The sequence below is a fragment of the Syngnathoides biaculeatus genome, chromosome 20, assembly GCF_019802595.1.
Source record: "Syngnathoides biaculeatus isolate LvHL_M chromosome 20, ASM1980259v1, whole genome shotgun sequence".
NCBI classification, from domain to species: Eukaryota; Metazoa; Chordata; class Actinopteri; order Syngnathiformes; family Syngnathidae; genus Syngnathoides; species Syngnathoides biaculeatus.
Window position 1 is genome coordinate 12950071 of NC_084659.1, and position 17419 is coordinate 12967489.

General features: G+C 44.5%; 1 protein-coding gene across 12 annotated transcripts in view; it reads left to right on the top strand.

Annotated features, from left to right (window-relative positions):
• The window catches only part of slc13a4 (solute carrier family 13 member 4), a 50831-nt gene that overhangs the window by 32647 nt on the left and 765 nt on the right, over positions 1-17419 (top strand). For 4 of the 12 annotated variants that reach the window (XM_061806536.1, XM_061806537.1, XM_061806535.1 and 1 more), the window contains 16 exons: positions 3624-3733; positions 4034-4204; positions 9161-9289; positions 9913-10049; positions 10173-10333; positions 10458-10512; positions 11742-11781; positions 11849-11935; positions 12013-12197; positions 12289-12408; positions 12477-12578; positions 12669-12770; positions 12849-12958; positions 15093-15202; positions 15275-15436; positions 15551-15688. In XM_061806536.1, coding sequence (XP_061662520.1) covers positions 3624-3733; positions 4034-4204; positions 9161-9289; positions 9913-10049; positions 10173-10333; positions 10458-10512; positions 11742-11781; positions 11849-11935; positions 12013-12197; positions 12289-12408; positions 12477-12578; positions 12669-12770; positions 12849-12958; positions 15093-15202; positions 15275-15436; positions 15551-15688 — 1919 coding nt within the window. Of the gene's footprint in view, positions 1-1068; positions 1345-3423; positions 3542-3623; positions 3734-3812; positions 4205-9160; positions 9290-9912; positions 10050-10172; positions 10334-10457; positions 10513-11741; positions 11782-11848; positions 11936-12012; positions 12198-12288; positions 12409-12476; positions 12579-12668; positions 12771-12848; positions 12959-15092; positions 15203-15274; positions 15437-15550; positions 15689-17419 lie in introns of those variants that run through there. The other 8 variants (XM_061806541.1, XM_061806544.1, XM_061806534.1 and 5 more) reach the window with 7 other exon arrangements.

The window sequence follows — 17419 nt, forward strand, 5'->3', positions numbered from 1 at the left end:
CCCCCCAAAAAAAACATAGAAGTTGATACGCAAAATTTGCCTACGTGGGCCGCATAAAAATCACACGGCGGTCCAGATCCGGCCCCCCGGGCCTCGAGTTTGACACCACCGTCATGGATCATGACCAAATGATCCCAGTCGGCATGTTTTTGGAGATGTTTGCGAATCATCCCTCTGGATTTGGGTGAGGATTGGAGCGTCAGCCAAATCCCAAATCAGCTTTGATGTTAAATTACAGCAGCCGATTTAAAAAGTCAAGACGGACGCGACCATTTGCGCTCCCCCGCAGCTCTGCTGAGCTCATGTTGGGGTGCGCACGGCGGGACCGGGACGCGCGTCATTGAGAAATTTATGTAAATGTGTTTACGTGACCTCTAATCTGAGGCCTGTTTTGCCACAAGTGTATTGATTTACAATTCGGGTCTTTCGGTCAACTCTTAATTCTGACGGGAAAACTCTTTGCGTTGGTCTAATCCTAAATGAACTGAAATGCAAATTGGAGGGGAAAATAGTAAAATGGGCCAAATAAAACTGTCCCCTCCCCCCCAAATAAAAAAATTTTAAAAAGTTGATGCTGTTTTTCAATCCCAGTGAAATATAACTACAGCTCACAGTGATGACTGAGACATGTGCACACCGCCACCTAGTGGCTGTTTGTTACTATTACAGCTATTTCTGACTTTATCCGACATCTTTCAGTGGTGGCCAAAGAGCAAAGGGTAGCGTGGTTGAGGGTTCAAGGATTCTCTGTGTGGTACAGTTCAGTTGTATTTAGCTCAAGCACATCCATTCATCCATGTATTTGCCGATTATCCTCACAAGGGTCGCGGAGCATGCTGGCGCCTATCCCAGCTGTCAACTTGCAGGAGGCGGGGTACAACCTGGACTGGTTGCCAGCCAATCGCAGGGAAAACCGAGGCAAACAGTCGCACTCACAATCACACCTATGAGCAATTTAGAGTGTCCAGTTAATTGTCACGGGCAAGGCGGGACCACTGCCAAGAGGGGCGTGGCCTGGCCACCGCTCCGAGCGGTTTCATCTCTGACGCCTGTCGCCGGTCACAGCTGTATCACGTGAGGCACTGTGATTAGACAATGTATTTAAGTTGGAGTTTTGTCACAGGTTTTTGCCAGTTTTTACTCCGCCAATGCGGCATTATATTCCAGTCACGCTTTTGATTATGCTCTTTAGTTGACTCATAGTTTTTGGACATTGTTTCTTGTGTGTTGGATCCTGCCTTCTTCGACTGTGTTGTCGTGCACAACTTTTGTTTATTATAAGACCCACTGAACATCATGTCCCCGTCTTGGAGTCCTGCATTTGGGTCCGCCCGTGCAACGTTGGTTTGTGACATTAATGTTGCATGTTTTTGGGATGTAGAAGAACTTAAGTACACTGTACCCCATTTGTATTTCATCTTTAAGAACTGAGAACTTTAAGAACTTTTTTTTTAACTTTTCAAATGTGTTTGTACGTAGACTTTAAGGATACGTTTGTATACGGTACTTCAGTCTGTCTTGGGAGGTCTTCGGGAATCTGTTGCATTGTGATTGCGAATCTGGTTTTACTTCCTTTTTTTTTCTTGTTAGACTTTGACAACCTTTCAGCTCGGAGGGATTTAGGAGATTTGTGGTTTGGGATAAATGTAGACAAACTTTTTTTGTTGGAGTTGGGGGGGCAATTTTAACCCAAGCTTCAGAATCTAAAAGGTTGTGTCATCTGGACATTCTACGTTCTGTTTTCTGAGCATGCAAGTAATCCCAAAGTTATTGGCAAGCTAAAATCCATCCATCCATCAATTTTCTTAGCCGCTTATCCTCATGAGGGTAGCAGGAGTGCTGGAGCCTATCCCAGCTGTCAACGGGCGGAAGGCGGGGTACACCCTGAACTGGTCGCCAGCCAATCGCAGGGGCACGTAGAGACAAACAGCAGCACTCACAATCTCACCTCGGGGCAATTTAGAGTGTCCAATTAATGGCAAGCTAAAATATTTGACATAAAAGTTAGTTTGGCACACAAATTTTGGGCCCTTTCGTGATTTGGCTTGCATGTACACCTACACATTAAAAAATAATAATAAAAAAAAATTATACAGTGTAAGGTTATACACAGTAGATGCACATATAAAATCCTCCTCTAGAGGGCGATGTAGGATAATTGCACGGCATGTTGGGTTGGATTACAGTATTATAGTACAGTACTGTGTATGTACGCAGTTGACCCCTCCGTGGATATTGCGCAATCCGCGTCACTGACCAATCAGAGGCCAGATATCTGCATAAACCAAAGCCCGTTTTTTTGCTCCCGCCATTTTCTCAGACAACATTGCATGGTCCAGTATAGGTTTAGTTAGCGTTTTATCGCGTATTTGGGTTATTAATAAAAAAATATGGTTAAGAGGTGTAGTCACGGACTTTGTAATAGTGACGACAGGTATCCTGAAAGGCTAGTTGGTGGAGTTCGATTCGTACCCTTCCAAAACCGAAGACCCAGTACGAAAAATGCCTTTGATGGATCAAACTTTGTGGAAGACCGCATCATCAACTAAATCCATCTAATATCAACCGGAACAGATATGTTTGCACGAAGGTATGCCCTATATTTGATTTTCAATACATGTCTCGTATAAATGAATTGAAGTTCTTCGCTAGCATGAACAGCTACGTGTGAACGATTGCACACACTTATTCTTTGTTGAGCGATATTTAGCGATGATCGGACTGCACAAACGTATTGATTTCTTGCTGGCTCGCGGCCGAAGCTTAACCAGACTGTGTTTGCACGAAGATATGCCCTAAATTAGATTTTTAATACACGTCTCGTATAAATGAATGAGACGTTCTGCGCTAGCATAACATTGCTACGTGTGAATGATTGAATGAAATCAGAAGCATGGCGTCTCTCTCAGTTAAGAATGTATTGTATTTAGAATCTATAATATATCGTTGATTTGAATGAAATCAGAAGCATAAAGTCTGTCTCAGTTCAGAATGTATTGTATTGTATTTGCCATTTTTACTGTTTGTCTTCCGTGAGCGCAAGTGGCGTGACGTCACTTCAGGGGGCGTGGTTAAGTGCCCTGTACGGAGGGGTCAATTGCACTGTTTTATAATTTTATTTTAAGAACAGTTAACATGAAACATGATTAAAATGTCCTCAGGAGTTATTTAAAAAAACATGTACTGTATGCGGAACCCCATAATATTCCATCCATCCATTTTCTTTACCGCTTATCCTCACAAAGGGTCGTGGGGAGTGCTGGAGCCTATCCCGGCTGTCATCGGGCATGAGTCGGGGCACACCCTGAACTGGTCGCTAACCAATCGCAGGGCACATGGAGACAAACAGCCGCATTCACAATCACACCTAGGGGCAATTTTAGAGTGTCTAATTAATTTTGCACGTTTTTTGGGATGTGGGAGGAAACCGGGGTGCCCGGAGAAAAGCCACGCAGGCACGGGGAAGAACATGAAAATTCCACACAGGCGGGGTCGAGATCGAACCCGGGTCCTCAGAACTGTGAGGCCAACGCTCTACCAGGTGATCCACAGTGCCGCGCTACTCTATAATATTCATTCATCAAATAATTCTATTGCCATATGCTATTCTTCCATCTTTTCAGTGTTTCGGGGGTATTTTCCACGAGCAACATCCCTTGCGGTCCCCCCCGTGGTCACGCCCACGGCCTTATGCAAACACTTCAAGTCTGATTGGCTGAGTCACAAAAAAGAGGTTGGTACAGAACAATGCTTGTTTAGCATACCTAAGCGGACCAATAAATGAGCCCCCGGGGCCTCACCTGACGCTGCAGACCAAAGCCAGGACCGGGGGGGGGGGAGCGAGACGGCGGTGTTCCGAAGCGGCTCGGACCAAACTCACCGCACCAAGTCCGCTCACGCGTAAAAGCGCACAGCCAGGCAAACTTCACGCGTCGGAAACAGAGCGGCCCCCCTTCACCGTCGCTCCCGGACCGGTTTTGTCGTGCTGCCCCTGCCTGTGGTGACCGGACACTCTCCCACCCCCACCCCTCAGCTGACATTCACGGTCGGTTCTGTCGAGTCCAGAGTTCCGGGGTCACCCATGAGGCTGGAGGCCGCGGCCAGGATGGATCTGTTCCGGAGGCTGTGGAGGGCGAGGAATCTGATCGTGGTGGTTTTCATCCCGCTCTCCCTGCTGCCGCTTCCTCTCATCCACCCCACCAGCGTAAGTCCAACGATTTCAATACTTTAACGAAAGCAAGAACGCAGATAATTGGAAATATGGCAGAAAATTCAATTCAATTAAAATAAAATTAAAATGAAATTCAATTGTGTGTCTATTTCAGAAGAGAACTTGACAAATACATTATTTTACGAAGAGCGATGCATTCAAGTCAGTAAAATACACAGTTGAAATTGTTGAATTGAAAAATGAGCAGAGGTGACAAAAGTATTTACACTCTTTATTAAAGTAGAATTATACATTAAAAGTAAATAATGGAAAATACCAGTCAGTGTTGTTGACGCTCCTTTTTCTGACCGCTGCAGTCGACTGATGGGATTTTGTCGCCCGTGAATCAATCAAAAAAGGGGGCCCATTGTCCAGATCGTCAGGCCGTCCGTGTCTGCGCGGAGACGTCGCGTCACGTTGGGGGCGCGGGTGGGGTGGGGGGGGATCAAAAGGGGTTCAAAGGCTCATAAACGTCCCATTCAGAAGAGAAGAAGCAAATCTCAGTCATGTAAAAAATTCTCCGAGGGACAAGGGGATTATCGCCGGCTCAAAATCGTTGTGCTGGGGGGGGGGGGTTGCGACTTGGCTATGAAAGTCAAAGTAAAGACTTGGGTTAAGTTATAAAACATATCAAAATGTACCAATTTGGTTCAGATTTAATTAAATTCTGGATCTTTTTCTGGTTGAGGAACTAGAAAAAGTCAAAGTGGCAACTGGTAAGAAGGGAATCCCAGTAATTAGCCAGAGAGCATAGTCACGTGTCTTTTTTTTTTAATTATTATTTTTTTTATCGGAAAATTTGAAAAAACGGAGTCACTGATGGTGTTTGTAACCATGCCCCCCCCCCACTATCGTTTTATTGAGCATCGACTGTACAGTAAAGTACAGAAACATATAAAAAACAATGCTCACATTTAGAAATTTTTACAGTGCCTTTTTGAAGAACCCGCCCCCTTTTTACCTGTTACAGCACAAAATGTGAAGGAAAAAAAAAAATCAATCACATTTTATAAATAAATAATAATAAATTGGACGCCAGAAACATGTGACTCTGGCAGTACGAGAGTGATAAGTAACTTCAATTAAATTATTATTTAAACGGAGGGAGTCACTGATGGTGTAGATGTACACACGCCCGCCTTTGGTGCAGGCAGCGTGGGGATCGATTCCCGCTCAGTGGTGGTGTCGATACCTTCCCTCCGACTGACCGGTGACCAGTCCCCAGAGCCTTTTGCCCAGAGCTCGCTTTGATGGGCTCCAGCTTTCACGCGACCCTTGTGAGGATAAGCGGCTTGGATAATGACAACAATCACAACGAAGTCCGTTTTCATCAATTCATCATTTGTGGACTATCACGGCATGATTTGGATTCTAAACAAACAGAAAATTTTGTTCAGCAATTTACCTTCAAAATGTCATGTCACGTCATTATCTGATTCGCTTATCCTCACAAGGGTTGCGAGAAGGCTAGAGCCTATCCCAGCTAGCTTTGGGTGAAAGGCGGACTGCACCCTGAGCCAGTCGCCAGTCAGTCGCAGGACAGGTATCGACACCATCCCTGAGCGAAAATCGATCCCCGCGCTGCCTGCACCAAAGGCGGGCGTGTGTACCACTACATCACAGGTGTCAAACTCAAGGCCCGGGGGCCAGATCCGGCCCGCCGCATGATTTTATGTGGCCCGCGGAGGCAAATCATACACATCAACTTCCATGATTTTTTTTTTTTTTTGCGCAAAAATTTGCCTTGCGAGTGACCCGCAGTGACAACACGAGCCAGCGAGTGCGCCCTGAGATGAAAAATATGATTTAATTAAATCTTGAAAGCATAGAAAAACACAAGGTTGCGCTTTTTAGTCGACTGGCTGATGCAATACGAATTTACTTTAGGCTTTTAAATAATTTCTAACTTGCTGAAAATGATGGACGAGGAGGAATATATAACTGTGGAAAAGAAAGTAGTCAAAAATCATCATCATGTATCAAATTGAACTCAAAAGTCAAACTGTATTGTGACGCTATTATTGTAAGTGTAATGTGGTTTTCATTGAAAGCAGTGTTCTGGTGCCTCCGAGTGCCCCCCCCCCCCCCCCACACACACACACACACCCCACCGGCCCAATCGCCGCTCTCCTTGCTGTTATGTCAGCGGCGACGCATGTTTGGCACCGTTCGCAAGCTGACCCGGGATGAGGCCGAGCCAGGGCCCGAGTGCCGGAACGTCAACACAAAGAAAGAAAGAACAAAAAAAAAAAAAAATAAAATAATCCGAGTAATGAAGTTACATAATCAATGTACCGCCACGGAGAGCACGCGGGGTCGGGCGTCCCCCCCGCCGGGTTCTTACGACACCGGGGACCACAGGCTGTTTCAGGAATGGGACGGCTGCAGTCCAACAGAACATGCAGCCAAACACTGGCCTCATTATTCCCACGTTTTCCGTGTTTGTTTGCCCGCTAGTGAGCAAAATGACACCCAAAATTAATTCCCAGTCATGGATGACATTTGGCTGTGGAGCCAGTGTTTGTCATCCATCCATCCATCCGTCCGTTTCCGTCGCCGCTCATCCTCACAAGGGTCGACGACTGAATAAAAAAAACGTGCAATGACAAAGGAAGGAGAAATGAATTAGTAGTAGTGTGAAATAATGTGCCAGCTTTTAATGGTTAATTTAGCCTCTTGCTGATTGGCTCATTTATTCCACAACGTGACCCGATTGGCCTTTCAAGTTTCTTCGTCTAAATGCCACTCATCATCATTTCCCGAGCCCACCGCTGATAACAGGAAGCCGATCAGCCGATCAATTGGCCCGGGACGAGGTGGAGATGAGGCCTGCATAAATTAAGATGGTGAAATTAATGCTTGACCAAAGTAATTATGTTGAGAGTCGAGAGACGTTGCACTCATTTAATTTTGAATATGTGCTGATGCCGAGTTAAAATTGGAAAGTCATATATATATATATATATATATATATGTATTGGTATTTAAAAAAACAAACAAAACAAAACACATGATCCCCTTTTTTTTAGTGGCTCTAAGTAAATGAGATGTGACTCATTATTGCGTCAGCAGCCGTCGCTTACTTTGCACTTTAGCTTTGACTTGCAAAAGGAGACCAACAAAGAAATCAGCAAAGGTCTCGCTGATAAACAGTCGCCAATAATCAATAATCAGTGAGTGCTGAATCAGGCCATCTTTTCTTCTATCTCCCGTTCTCGTGTTTACACATTTTATCTTTGCATGTATCCCCCTCATCGTCCCCCCCTCCAGGACCTTCCCGCCCCTGTGCATTGCTTCAACCCCTCTATCAGTCCGACGTTTCCCACCTCCATGCATGTGAATTTTCGGCGCTGATTCAGCAGGGTCCAAGCTGTTCATAAGTCAACAGGACTTGGAACTGAAACTAGACTAAAGACTACTAGACTACTAGACTTAAACTAAAAAAACAAGATTGAACAATTCAGAATTTTTTTTTTTTTGGTTAGTTGGAGCTTCAGGTTGTCATTAAAACTTTTTTTTAATGACTTATTTAAAAAAATATATATATAAATATATATATATATATATATTTTTTATACTTTTTTATAAATATAAATATAAATAAAAAATATATATATAATTGTAAAAAAATACATTATTTCTGTCCAACTATTCATGAGACACTAAAATGAAAATTGAAGAAAGTGTAGGTAGTACAGTAATCCAAGTACTATGTTTTTTTTGTAGCATAATATTACACTTTATATTTTTACATTTTTCACTATATATTTAAGTCGTCGATTTAAGTGCGATGACCATTAGACTTTGACAGTGGGTCTAACCTTGATTGATCAGTTCAAATCAATCCACTTCGACGCGTTGGAGTGCCCCAGGGATATATGTTAGGAACCCTACCTTTTGCACAATTTGATATCGCGGCCACTGTGAACATTGCACCAATGATATGTCATCCATCCATCCATTCATCGGACATTAAAATGAAAATTGAAGAAAATTTAGGCAGTACAGTAATTAAAGTACTATATATTTTTTGTCGCATAATATTACACTTTTTATTTTCCCATCATTATTGTTTTTGATCGCAACTAAAGAGAAAGTTGACCGTTGTGGATCCTTGTCCACGTTTCATTTTCAAGCGCAACTAAAATACGATTTTGCCTTATACGTGAAAATGGAGTCGTCGTCTCGCCAAATGAAATCAATACAAAGGGAAGACAGTTCACTGATTTAAACTGCGATGACCCTTAGACTTTGACAGTGGGTCTAACCTTGGTTGATCAGTTCAAATCAATCCACTTCGACGCGTTGGAGTGCCCCAGGGATATATGTTCGGAACCCTACCTTTTGCACAATTTGATATCGCCGCCACTGTGAACATTGCACCAATGGTATGACATCCATCCATCCATCCATCCATCCATCCATCCATCCATCCATCCACTTTGACGCATTGGAGTACCCCAGGGATATATGTTAGGAACCCTAGCTTTTGCACAATTTGCTATCCCGGCCTCTGTAAACATTGCACAAATGATATTCCATCCATCCACCCTCTCCCGCTTTTCCGGATCGGGTCGCGGGGGAAGTAGCTTCAGCAGGGATACCCAGACCTCCCTTTCCCAAGCCACTTCTTCCAGCTCTTCCGGAAGGATCCCGAGGCGTTGCCAAGCAAGCCGAGAGACACAGTCTCTCCAGCATCGTCCTGGGCCATCCCCGGGGTCTCTTTCCGGTGGGACATGCCCGGAACACCTCACCTGGGAGGCATCTGGATCAGATGCCCCAGCCACCTCATCTAGCTCCTCTCAATGCGGAGATACTGAGCCCTTCCCGGATGACCGAGCTTCTCCAATCCAATGATATGCAATCTCTCAAATTTAACTGTTTGATTGAAAATAAAATCATTATAATGTATGCATTCATGCTATGTTCTGTGTGTTTTCCCGTTCGCAGGAGGCATGTTGCGCATATGTGCTAATCGTGACGGCCGTCTACTGGGTCTCAGAGGCCGTCCCCTTGGGTGCTGCCGCCCTCGTCCCTGCCTTCCTCTACCCACTCTTTGGGGTACTAAAGTCAAGCGAGGTGAGTTTTTTTTTGTTTTTTTTTTAGATTATACTTTAGTATTTGGGATTAGACAAGCCGTCACATGTGACCGTAAACCTCCACTTGGGTTCGCCAAAGGAAGCTGGACACACCGCTAGCAGGTAAAGCCTGTCATACCGCAAATAAGTCACCAAGCTCGCTTTTTCTTTATTTTTCTGATCACACCATTACATAAAAAGATTGCCATGTGACCAAATTGCAAAGCTGCCTCATAACCAAACTCTAAGCCTCTTGTGATGGTGGTCCATCAGGCTTTTAGCTTTTCTCCAACATTTCCTCTCCGTTACAACGCTTTCTTCCCGGACTCCATCCGATATAGCTGCGACGGCGACGTCGAACTGAGAAAGTCGCGCCGGCTGTGGAATTGATTTGATCGTTTTGTACGAAATATGGCAAACAGCCCAGCAGGACAAAGTCCAGCAGGCGTTGGGGTGAGAGGTGACGAGACATTTGGCTTATGCAACGGCCAGATTGAAAAGAAAGAATGGAAAGTGTTGATCCGAACGGGGGAGGGGGTGAAATTGGGAAAGCGAGCGGAGGAGGGGAAAAAGCCCGCGTTCGGCCGTCACGTCACGTGAGGCCCGTTCGTGATGTGTGATCAGGTGGCGGCCGAGTACTCGAAGGACACAACGCTGCTGCTGATGGGAGTCATCTGTCTGGCGGCGTCCATAGAAAAGTGGAACCTGCACAAGCGCATCGCCCTGCGCATGGTGATGATTGCGGGGGCCAAGCCTGGCATGTGAGTCTGCGAGAGTTTATTCACACCATAACCAGAGAAAACTTTAAAAGTCCCTGAAAAATAAAAGTACTGATCGTCGGACAAACGTATCTGACAATCTTTCTCCGTGTCCTCTCGCGCCAGGTTGGTGCTGGGCTTCATGTGCTGCACAGTTTTTCTGTCCATGTGGCTCAGCAACACGTCCACTACGGCGATGGTGATGCCCATCGCCGAGGCCGTCCTGCAGCAACTCATCTGCACCGGCGTGGCCGACAACCTCGAGCCCGCCGCCGAGGACGACAGCGGTACGAGCAAACTTTGAATACGCCCGGGGCCCGTGTCAGATCCAAGATGAGGCGTCTGTCTGTCGCGTTATATTAATATACAGTCTGAAATGTACCTCGCCGAATGTTTCTTTTGACCTTTCAGACAAAGAAGAAAACTTAGACAAGAACCAGCTAGCACTGCTCTACCGTAATGACAGGTATTGTTGTTATTTTAATGTAATTTGTGACCAAATTTTTTTTCTTGGATGCGCCTCATCATTTTGTAACCCCCCCCAATACATTTTACTGAGCGTCGACTGTACAGTACAGTACAGAAACGTGAAAAACAATGCTCACATTTTGAAATTTTGACAACGCCCAAAGCTAAGCTCGATAGGCTCCAGCTTTCCCGCAACCCTTGTTAGGATAAGCGGCTTGGATAATGACATGGAATTTAAATGAAGAATTTTGAATAAATGCTGTATTTTAGTAACGTTGCTCAATTTCGGGCGGCACGGTGGGTATGGGTAATATGGAGCGATTGGTCACTTCAAGGGCTATCAAAAGTCTACACGTGCCTGTTCAAATGTGAAGTTTTTGCAATATTAAAAAAATGAAACCAAGATCAATTATTTTTTAAAAACCTTTTCCACCATAAGTGTGAACTGTAACCTTTACAACTCTAATGAAATGTATTTTTTTTTTAAAAGGCTGTTTGATTCTGGAAATGATGATGCAATTGAAATTATATGGTTGCACAATTGTGCACACCTCCTAATAACTGGGATGCAGCTTTGTTGCATGGGAGTTAGTCAACACACGCCTGCCATAATTTAACATTATTATTATTATTATTTTAGGGCAGCACTGTGGGTCAGCTGGTAAAGCGTTGGCCTCACAGTTCTGAGAACCCGGGTTCGATCCCAGCCCCGCCTATGTGGAGTGTGCATGTCCTCCCCGGGCCTGTGTTGGTTTTCTCTGGGCACTCCGATTTCCTCCCACATCTCAAAAAACATGCAACATTAATTGGACACTCTAAAATTGCCCGTAGGTGTGATTGTGAGAGTGACTGTTGTCTGTCTCCATGTGTCCTGTGATTGGCTGGCAACCAGTTCAGGGTGTACCTTGCCTCCTGCTCATTGACAGCTGGGATAGGCTCCAGCACTCCCCACGACCCTTGTGAGGATAAGCAGAAAAATGGATGGATGCTCAATTTCAACATACATTTTTTTTTAAATGTACAGTACTGCATTCCAAGGTTGACATTTTGAATACTTAAATGACAGTCTATTCAAAATAATATAATTTCTCACTCTTCTGGCACCTCTGACTTCCTTCAATTGTCTCCAAAAACATCCAAGTTTGGATTCGGAGATTAGTTTTAAAGCAATTATTTAGCAATTATTTCGATTCATGTAATTGTTGTCATTCTCTTCTCATCCTCCAGCAAAGCTTGCAATAAACATGAACTCTCCACGCTGAGTGAGGTAAGACTTGACGATGATTAAAAAAAACAAGACCAAAAAATGAAATAATTCTCTTTGAACTCTTCAGGAAGCGACGGGAGGAGCCAATGGGGTGCGTGCGAATCCAAACGCCAACCCAGAATGCATCACACATACAAACGGACACTTGCCACAGGTGAGAAACTACCGACTCCCACCCAACGTTGACGAGAAAAACTTTCGCTACTCGCGTTTTTGTTCATTGTGACGCAGGTGGCCGTGGAAATCCCAAATGTGAAGCGCGTCAAGGCCAGGCGGGACTCCCAGTACCCCACCAAGCGCGACCACATGATCTGCAAATGTCTGACGCTCAGCATCACCTACGCGGCCACCATCGGTGGTCTCATCACCATCACCGGCACCTCGACCAACCTAATATTCGCCGAGCAGTTTAACGCGTGCGTACGTCGTCTGTCAAGATGTGACCAGATCGAGCGCAAAAAGGGCAAAAAGGTAAAAATTGCAAAGGTCCATTGTTTCCGTTTCCAGGCGCTATCCAGATGCCAAGGTGATCAACTTTGGCACGTGGTTCATCTTCAGTTTCCCCATCGCCATCATCATGCTGGTCCTGACCTGGCTGTGGCTGCACTTCCTCTTCCTGGGCTGCAAGTGAGTGCCGCGCGCGGCGCTTTGTGCGCGGCGAGTGGACGAATTGCGCTTCACGATGTCATCTCCAGCTTCAGGGAAACCTGCTCCTTGAGTAAGAAGCGCAAGTCCAAAAGGGAAATGATGTCAGAGAAGAGAATCCACGAGGAGTATGAAAAACTGGGACCCATCAGGTATGAGTCGCTCCCATCAGAGTAGGACGTTAAAATTAGATTTGAATTCTATATTCCGACATTTTGCTCCTGTTTTTGTGTGTGTTGTAGCTACCCGGAGGTTGTCACTGGTGTTTTCTTCATCTTGATGACTCTCCTGTGGTTCACGAGAGAACCTGGTTTTGTGCCCGGCTGGACCTCCCTTTTTGAGAAGTACCCCCAATACCCCGCTAACTGTCAAACACACACACAAATACAATGAAATGATAATTTATGCTCTTCCTCCTTTAGAAAAGGTTATCGGACCGACGCTACTGTGTCCGTCCTCCTGGGTTTCCTGCTCTTCCTCATTCCTGCCAGGCGACCTTTCTCTTCACCCTCTTCGAGCTACAGCGACTCAGGTAGAACCTACACCGGCTTCACGGTGACAGAAAAGAAATGTCACAGGACACCAAAAATGCCGCATAAGAGATACATAATATACATATATACAGTTCCATAGCACGGAGATTCCAAAAAAATGGCAGCAAAGCACTACTTTTGTCCAATTGAAGCTGCTCAACTCACCTGAAAATAGTTCCAGAGCACAGAAATGCCAAACATGGCAGCAAAGCACAACTTTTGTCCAATTGAAGCTGCTCAACTCACTTCAATGTAGCTCCATAGCACAGAGATGCTAAAAGATCGCAGCAAAGCACTACGTTAGTCAAAATGAAGCTACTCAACTCTCTTCAAAATAGCTCCATAGCACAGAGATGCTAAAAGATGGCAGCAAAGAACTACTTTTGTCCAATTGAAGCTGCTCAACTCACTTCAATATAGCTCCATAGCACAGAGATGCTAAAAGATGGCAGCAAAGCACAACGTTTGTCAAAATGAACCTGCTCAACTCACTTCAAAATAGTTCCATTGTACAGAGATGCTAAAAGATGGCAGCAAAGCACTACTTTTATCTAATTGAAGCTGCTCAACTCACTTGAAAATAGTTCCATAGCACAGAGATGCCTAAAGATGGCAGCAAAGCACTACGTTAGTCAAAATGAAGCTGCTCAACTCTCTTCAAAATAGCTCCATAGCACAGAGATGCTAAAAGATGGCAGCAAAGCACTACTTTTGTCCAATTGAAGCTGCTCAACTCACTTCAATATAGCTCCATAGCACAGAGATGCTAAAAGATCGCAGCAAAGCACTACGTTAGTCAAAATGAAGCTACTCAACTCTCTTCAAAATAGCTCCATACACAGAGATGCTAAAAGATGGCAGCAAAGAACTACTTTTGTCCAATTGAAGCTGCTCAACTCACTTCAAATAGCTCCATAGCACAGAGATGCTAAAAGATGGCAGCAAAGCCATACTTTTGTCCAATGAAGCTGCTCAACTCACTTCAATATAGCTCCATAGCACAGAGATGCTAAAAGATGGCAGCAAAGCACTACTTTTGTCCAAACAAAGCACTACTTTTCTCCAATTAAAGCTTCTCAACTCACTTCAAAATAGTTCCATTGTACAGAGATGCTAAAAGATGGCAGCAAAGCACTACTTTTATCTAATTGAAGCAGCTCAACTCACTTGAAAATAGTTCCATAGCACAGAGATGCCAAAAGATGGCAGCAAAGCACTACTTTTGTCCAATTGAAGCTGCTCAACTCACTTCAAAATAGCTCCATAGCACAGAGATGCTAAAAGATGGCAGCAAAGCACTACTTTTGTCCAATTGAAGCTGCTCAACTCACTTCAATATAGCTCCATAGCACAGAGATGCTAAAAGATCGCAGCAAAGCACTACGTTAGTCAAAATGAAGCTACTCAACTCTCTTCAAAATAGCTCCATAGCACAGAGATGCTAAAAGATGGCAGCAAAGAACTACTTTTGTCCAATTGAAGCTGCTCAACTCACTTCAATATAGCTCCATAGCACAGAGATGCTAAAAGATGGCAGCAAAGCACAACGTTTGTCAAAATGAACCTGCTCAACACTCACTGCTCACTCACTAAAATAGTTCCATTGTACAGAGATGCTAAAAGATGGCAGCAAAGCACTACTTTTATCTAATTGAAGCTGCTCAACTCACTTGAAAATAGTTCCATAGCACAGAGATGCCTAAAGATGGCAGCAAAGCACTACGTTAGTCAAAATGAAGCTGCTCAACTCTCTTCAAAATAGCTCCATAGCACAGAGATGCTAAAAGATGGCAGCAAAGCACTACTTTTGTCCAATTGAAGCTGCTCAACTCACTTCAATATAGCTCCATAGCACAGAGATGCTAAAATATGGCAGCAAAGCACAACGTTTGTCAAAATGAAGCCGCTCAACTCACTTCAAAATAGTTGCATAGCACAGAGATGTCAAAAGATGGCAGGAAAGCACTACTTTTGCCCAATTGAAGCTGCTCAACTCACTTCAATACAGTGCCATAGCACAGAGATGCCAATGCAATACATTTTTTTTTAATAGCTTTTACAACAAAACAAAAGCATATCGGAGGATAGATGAATCGTCAGGTCACAAGATTCCTTGGCAATTTGTATTTGCAGCATCGGACCCGCTGGCTCCCATGATCACTTGGAAGGACTTCCAGCGGCTCATGCCGTGGGAGATCGTCATCCTGGTGGGCGGCGGCTACGCGCTGGCAGCCGGCTGCAAGGTACAACACAGATCAGAGAATCATCACGTTGAAGAAGAAGTGAACATCACATTGACCGATTTGGGCGCGCAGGTGTCAGGCTTGTCCGTGTGGATCGGCCGCCAGCTGGAGCCGATGAGCGGACTCCCGCCCTGGGCCGTCACCCTTCTCGCCTGCCTGCTGGTGTCGGCGGTCACCGAGTTCGCCTCCAACCCGGCGACGCTGACCGTCTTCCTGCCCATCCTCTCCGCGCTGGTAAATCACAGTTCGGTCAAAAAATGATGTATTGCAATGTGACTTGATGGAATATATACTTTTGTTTTTTCATGACCTCCACTTCCTCTTCCCGCATCCACCCCTCCCTCGTAGTCCGAGACCTTGCACATCAACCCCCTCCACACTTTAATCCCCTCCACTATGTGCGTGTCATTCGGGGTCATGCTTCCAGTGGGGAACCCCCCCAACGCCATCGTCTTCAGCTACGGACACCTGCAGATCAGCGACATGGTACGACACACACACACACACGTGTACGCTTCCCCGAATCACATGCTCGCTTGCACCTGCAGTATCAAAAAAGCTTTTGTGATTGTTTTATGTAATCGGACGGATGAAAAGTTGTATTTTGTAACTCTTGGCAAAGGCTTCACATTTTTATTGATTTAAACTCTGCTCTGGGTTGTGATCATACGTACACGATTCCCTACTCCACTTAATTAGCTCAAAAATTAATCAAGACAGATATGTATTAGGGCGGCACGGTGGATAAAGCTGGTAAAGCGTAGGCCTCACAGTTCTGAGGACCCGGGTTCGATCACGGACCCGCCTGGCACCAGGAAAAAAAAAAAGCACTACGCTAGAGAAAATATCTTGATTTTGTCAATAAAGTCAGTTTTACTTGGGGAAAAAAAAAGTTCATTAAAAAAAAATAGCATTTTTATGAGTGCAGCTGTACAAAAAAAAAATTCAATTTTGTGAGAATTAAGTCAGAATTCTATTTGTGGGAAAAAGATCAAATTTTTACCTTAGAGCACGGGTGTCAAACTCAAGGTCTGGGGGGCCAGATCCGGCCCACTGCATGATTTTATGTGGCCCGCGAAGGCAAATCATGTGTATGAACTTCCATGATTTTTTTTTTGTTAAAATCCGTATACAAATCTCCAATTGTCAGATCATAAATGATGATGAGAGATTGCAAGCATTTTTGTGTTTCCAGACGTCAACAATAGTTGAAAAACTTATTACCCTTAATTTCTGATTCCAAAACGAGTTCATGAATTTCACATGTAAATATGATGATGCATATTCAGAATTCTATTTGTGGCAAAAAGATCGAAGACGTCATTTTAACCTTAGAGCACGTGTGTCAAACTCAAGGTCCGGGGGCCAGTTTCAGCCCACTGCATGATTTTATGTGGCCCGCGAAAGCAAATCATGTGTATGAACATCCATAATTTTTTTTCTATAATTTGTTTCAAAATCTCCAATTGCCATATCATAAATGATTATGAGAGATTGCAAGCATTTTTGTGTTTCCAGACATCAACAATAGTTGAAAAACTTATTACCCTTGATTTCTGATTCCAAAACGAGTTCATGAATTTCACATGTAAATATGATGATGCATATTCAGAATTCCATTTGTGGCAAAAAGATCGAAGACGTCATTTTAACCTTAGAGCACGTGTGTCAAACTCAAGGTCCGGGGGCCAGTTTCAGCCCACTGCATGATTTTATGTGGCCTGCGAAAGCAAATCATGTGTATGAACATCCATAATTTTTTTTTCTAAAATTTGTTTCAAAATCTCCAATTTCCATATCATAAATGATTATGAGAGATTGCAAGCATTTTTGTGTTTCCAGACGTCAACAATAGTTGAAAAACCCATTACCCTTGATTTCTGATTCCAAAACGAGTTCATAAATTTCATGTGTAAATATGATGATGCATCAGTGGCACAGAGGATCAGCTGGTGAAGCGTTGGCCTCACAGTTCTGAGGACCCGGGTTTGATCCCGGACCCGCCTGTGTGGAGTTCTCATGTTTCCTCCCACACCCCAAAAAACATGCAACAATAATTGGACACTCTAAATCGTCCCGAGGTGTGATTGTGAGGACGGCTGTTTGTCTCGATGTGCCCTGCGATTGACTGGCGACCAGTTCAAGGTGTAGCCCGCCTCCTGCCCGTTGGCAGCTCGGATAGGCTCCAGCACTCCCCGCGACGCTCGTGAGGATAAG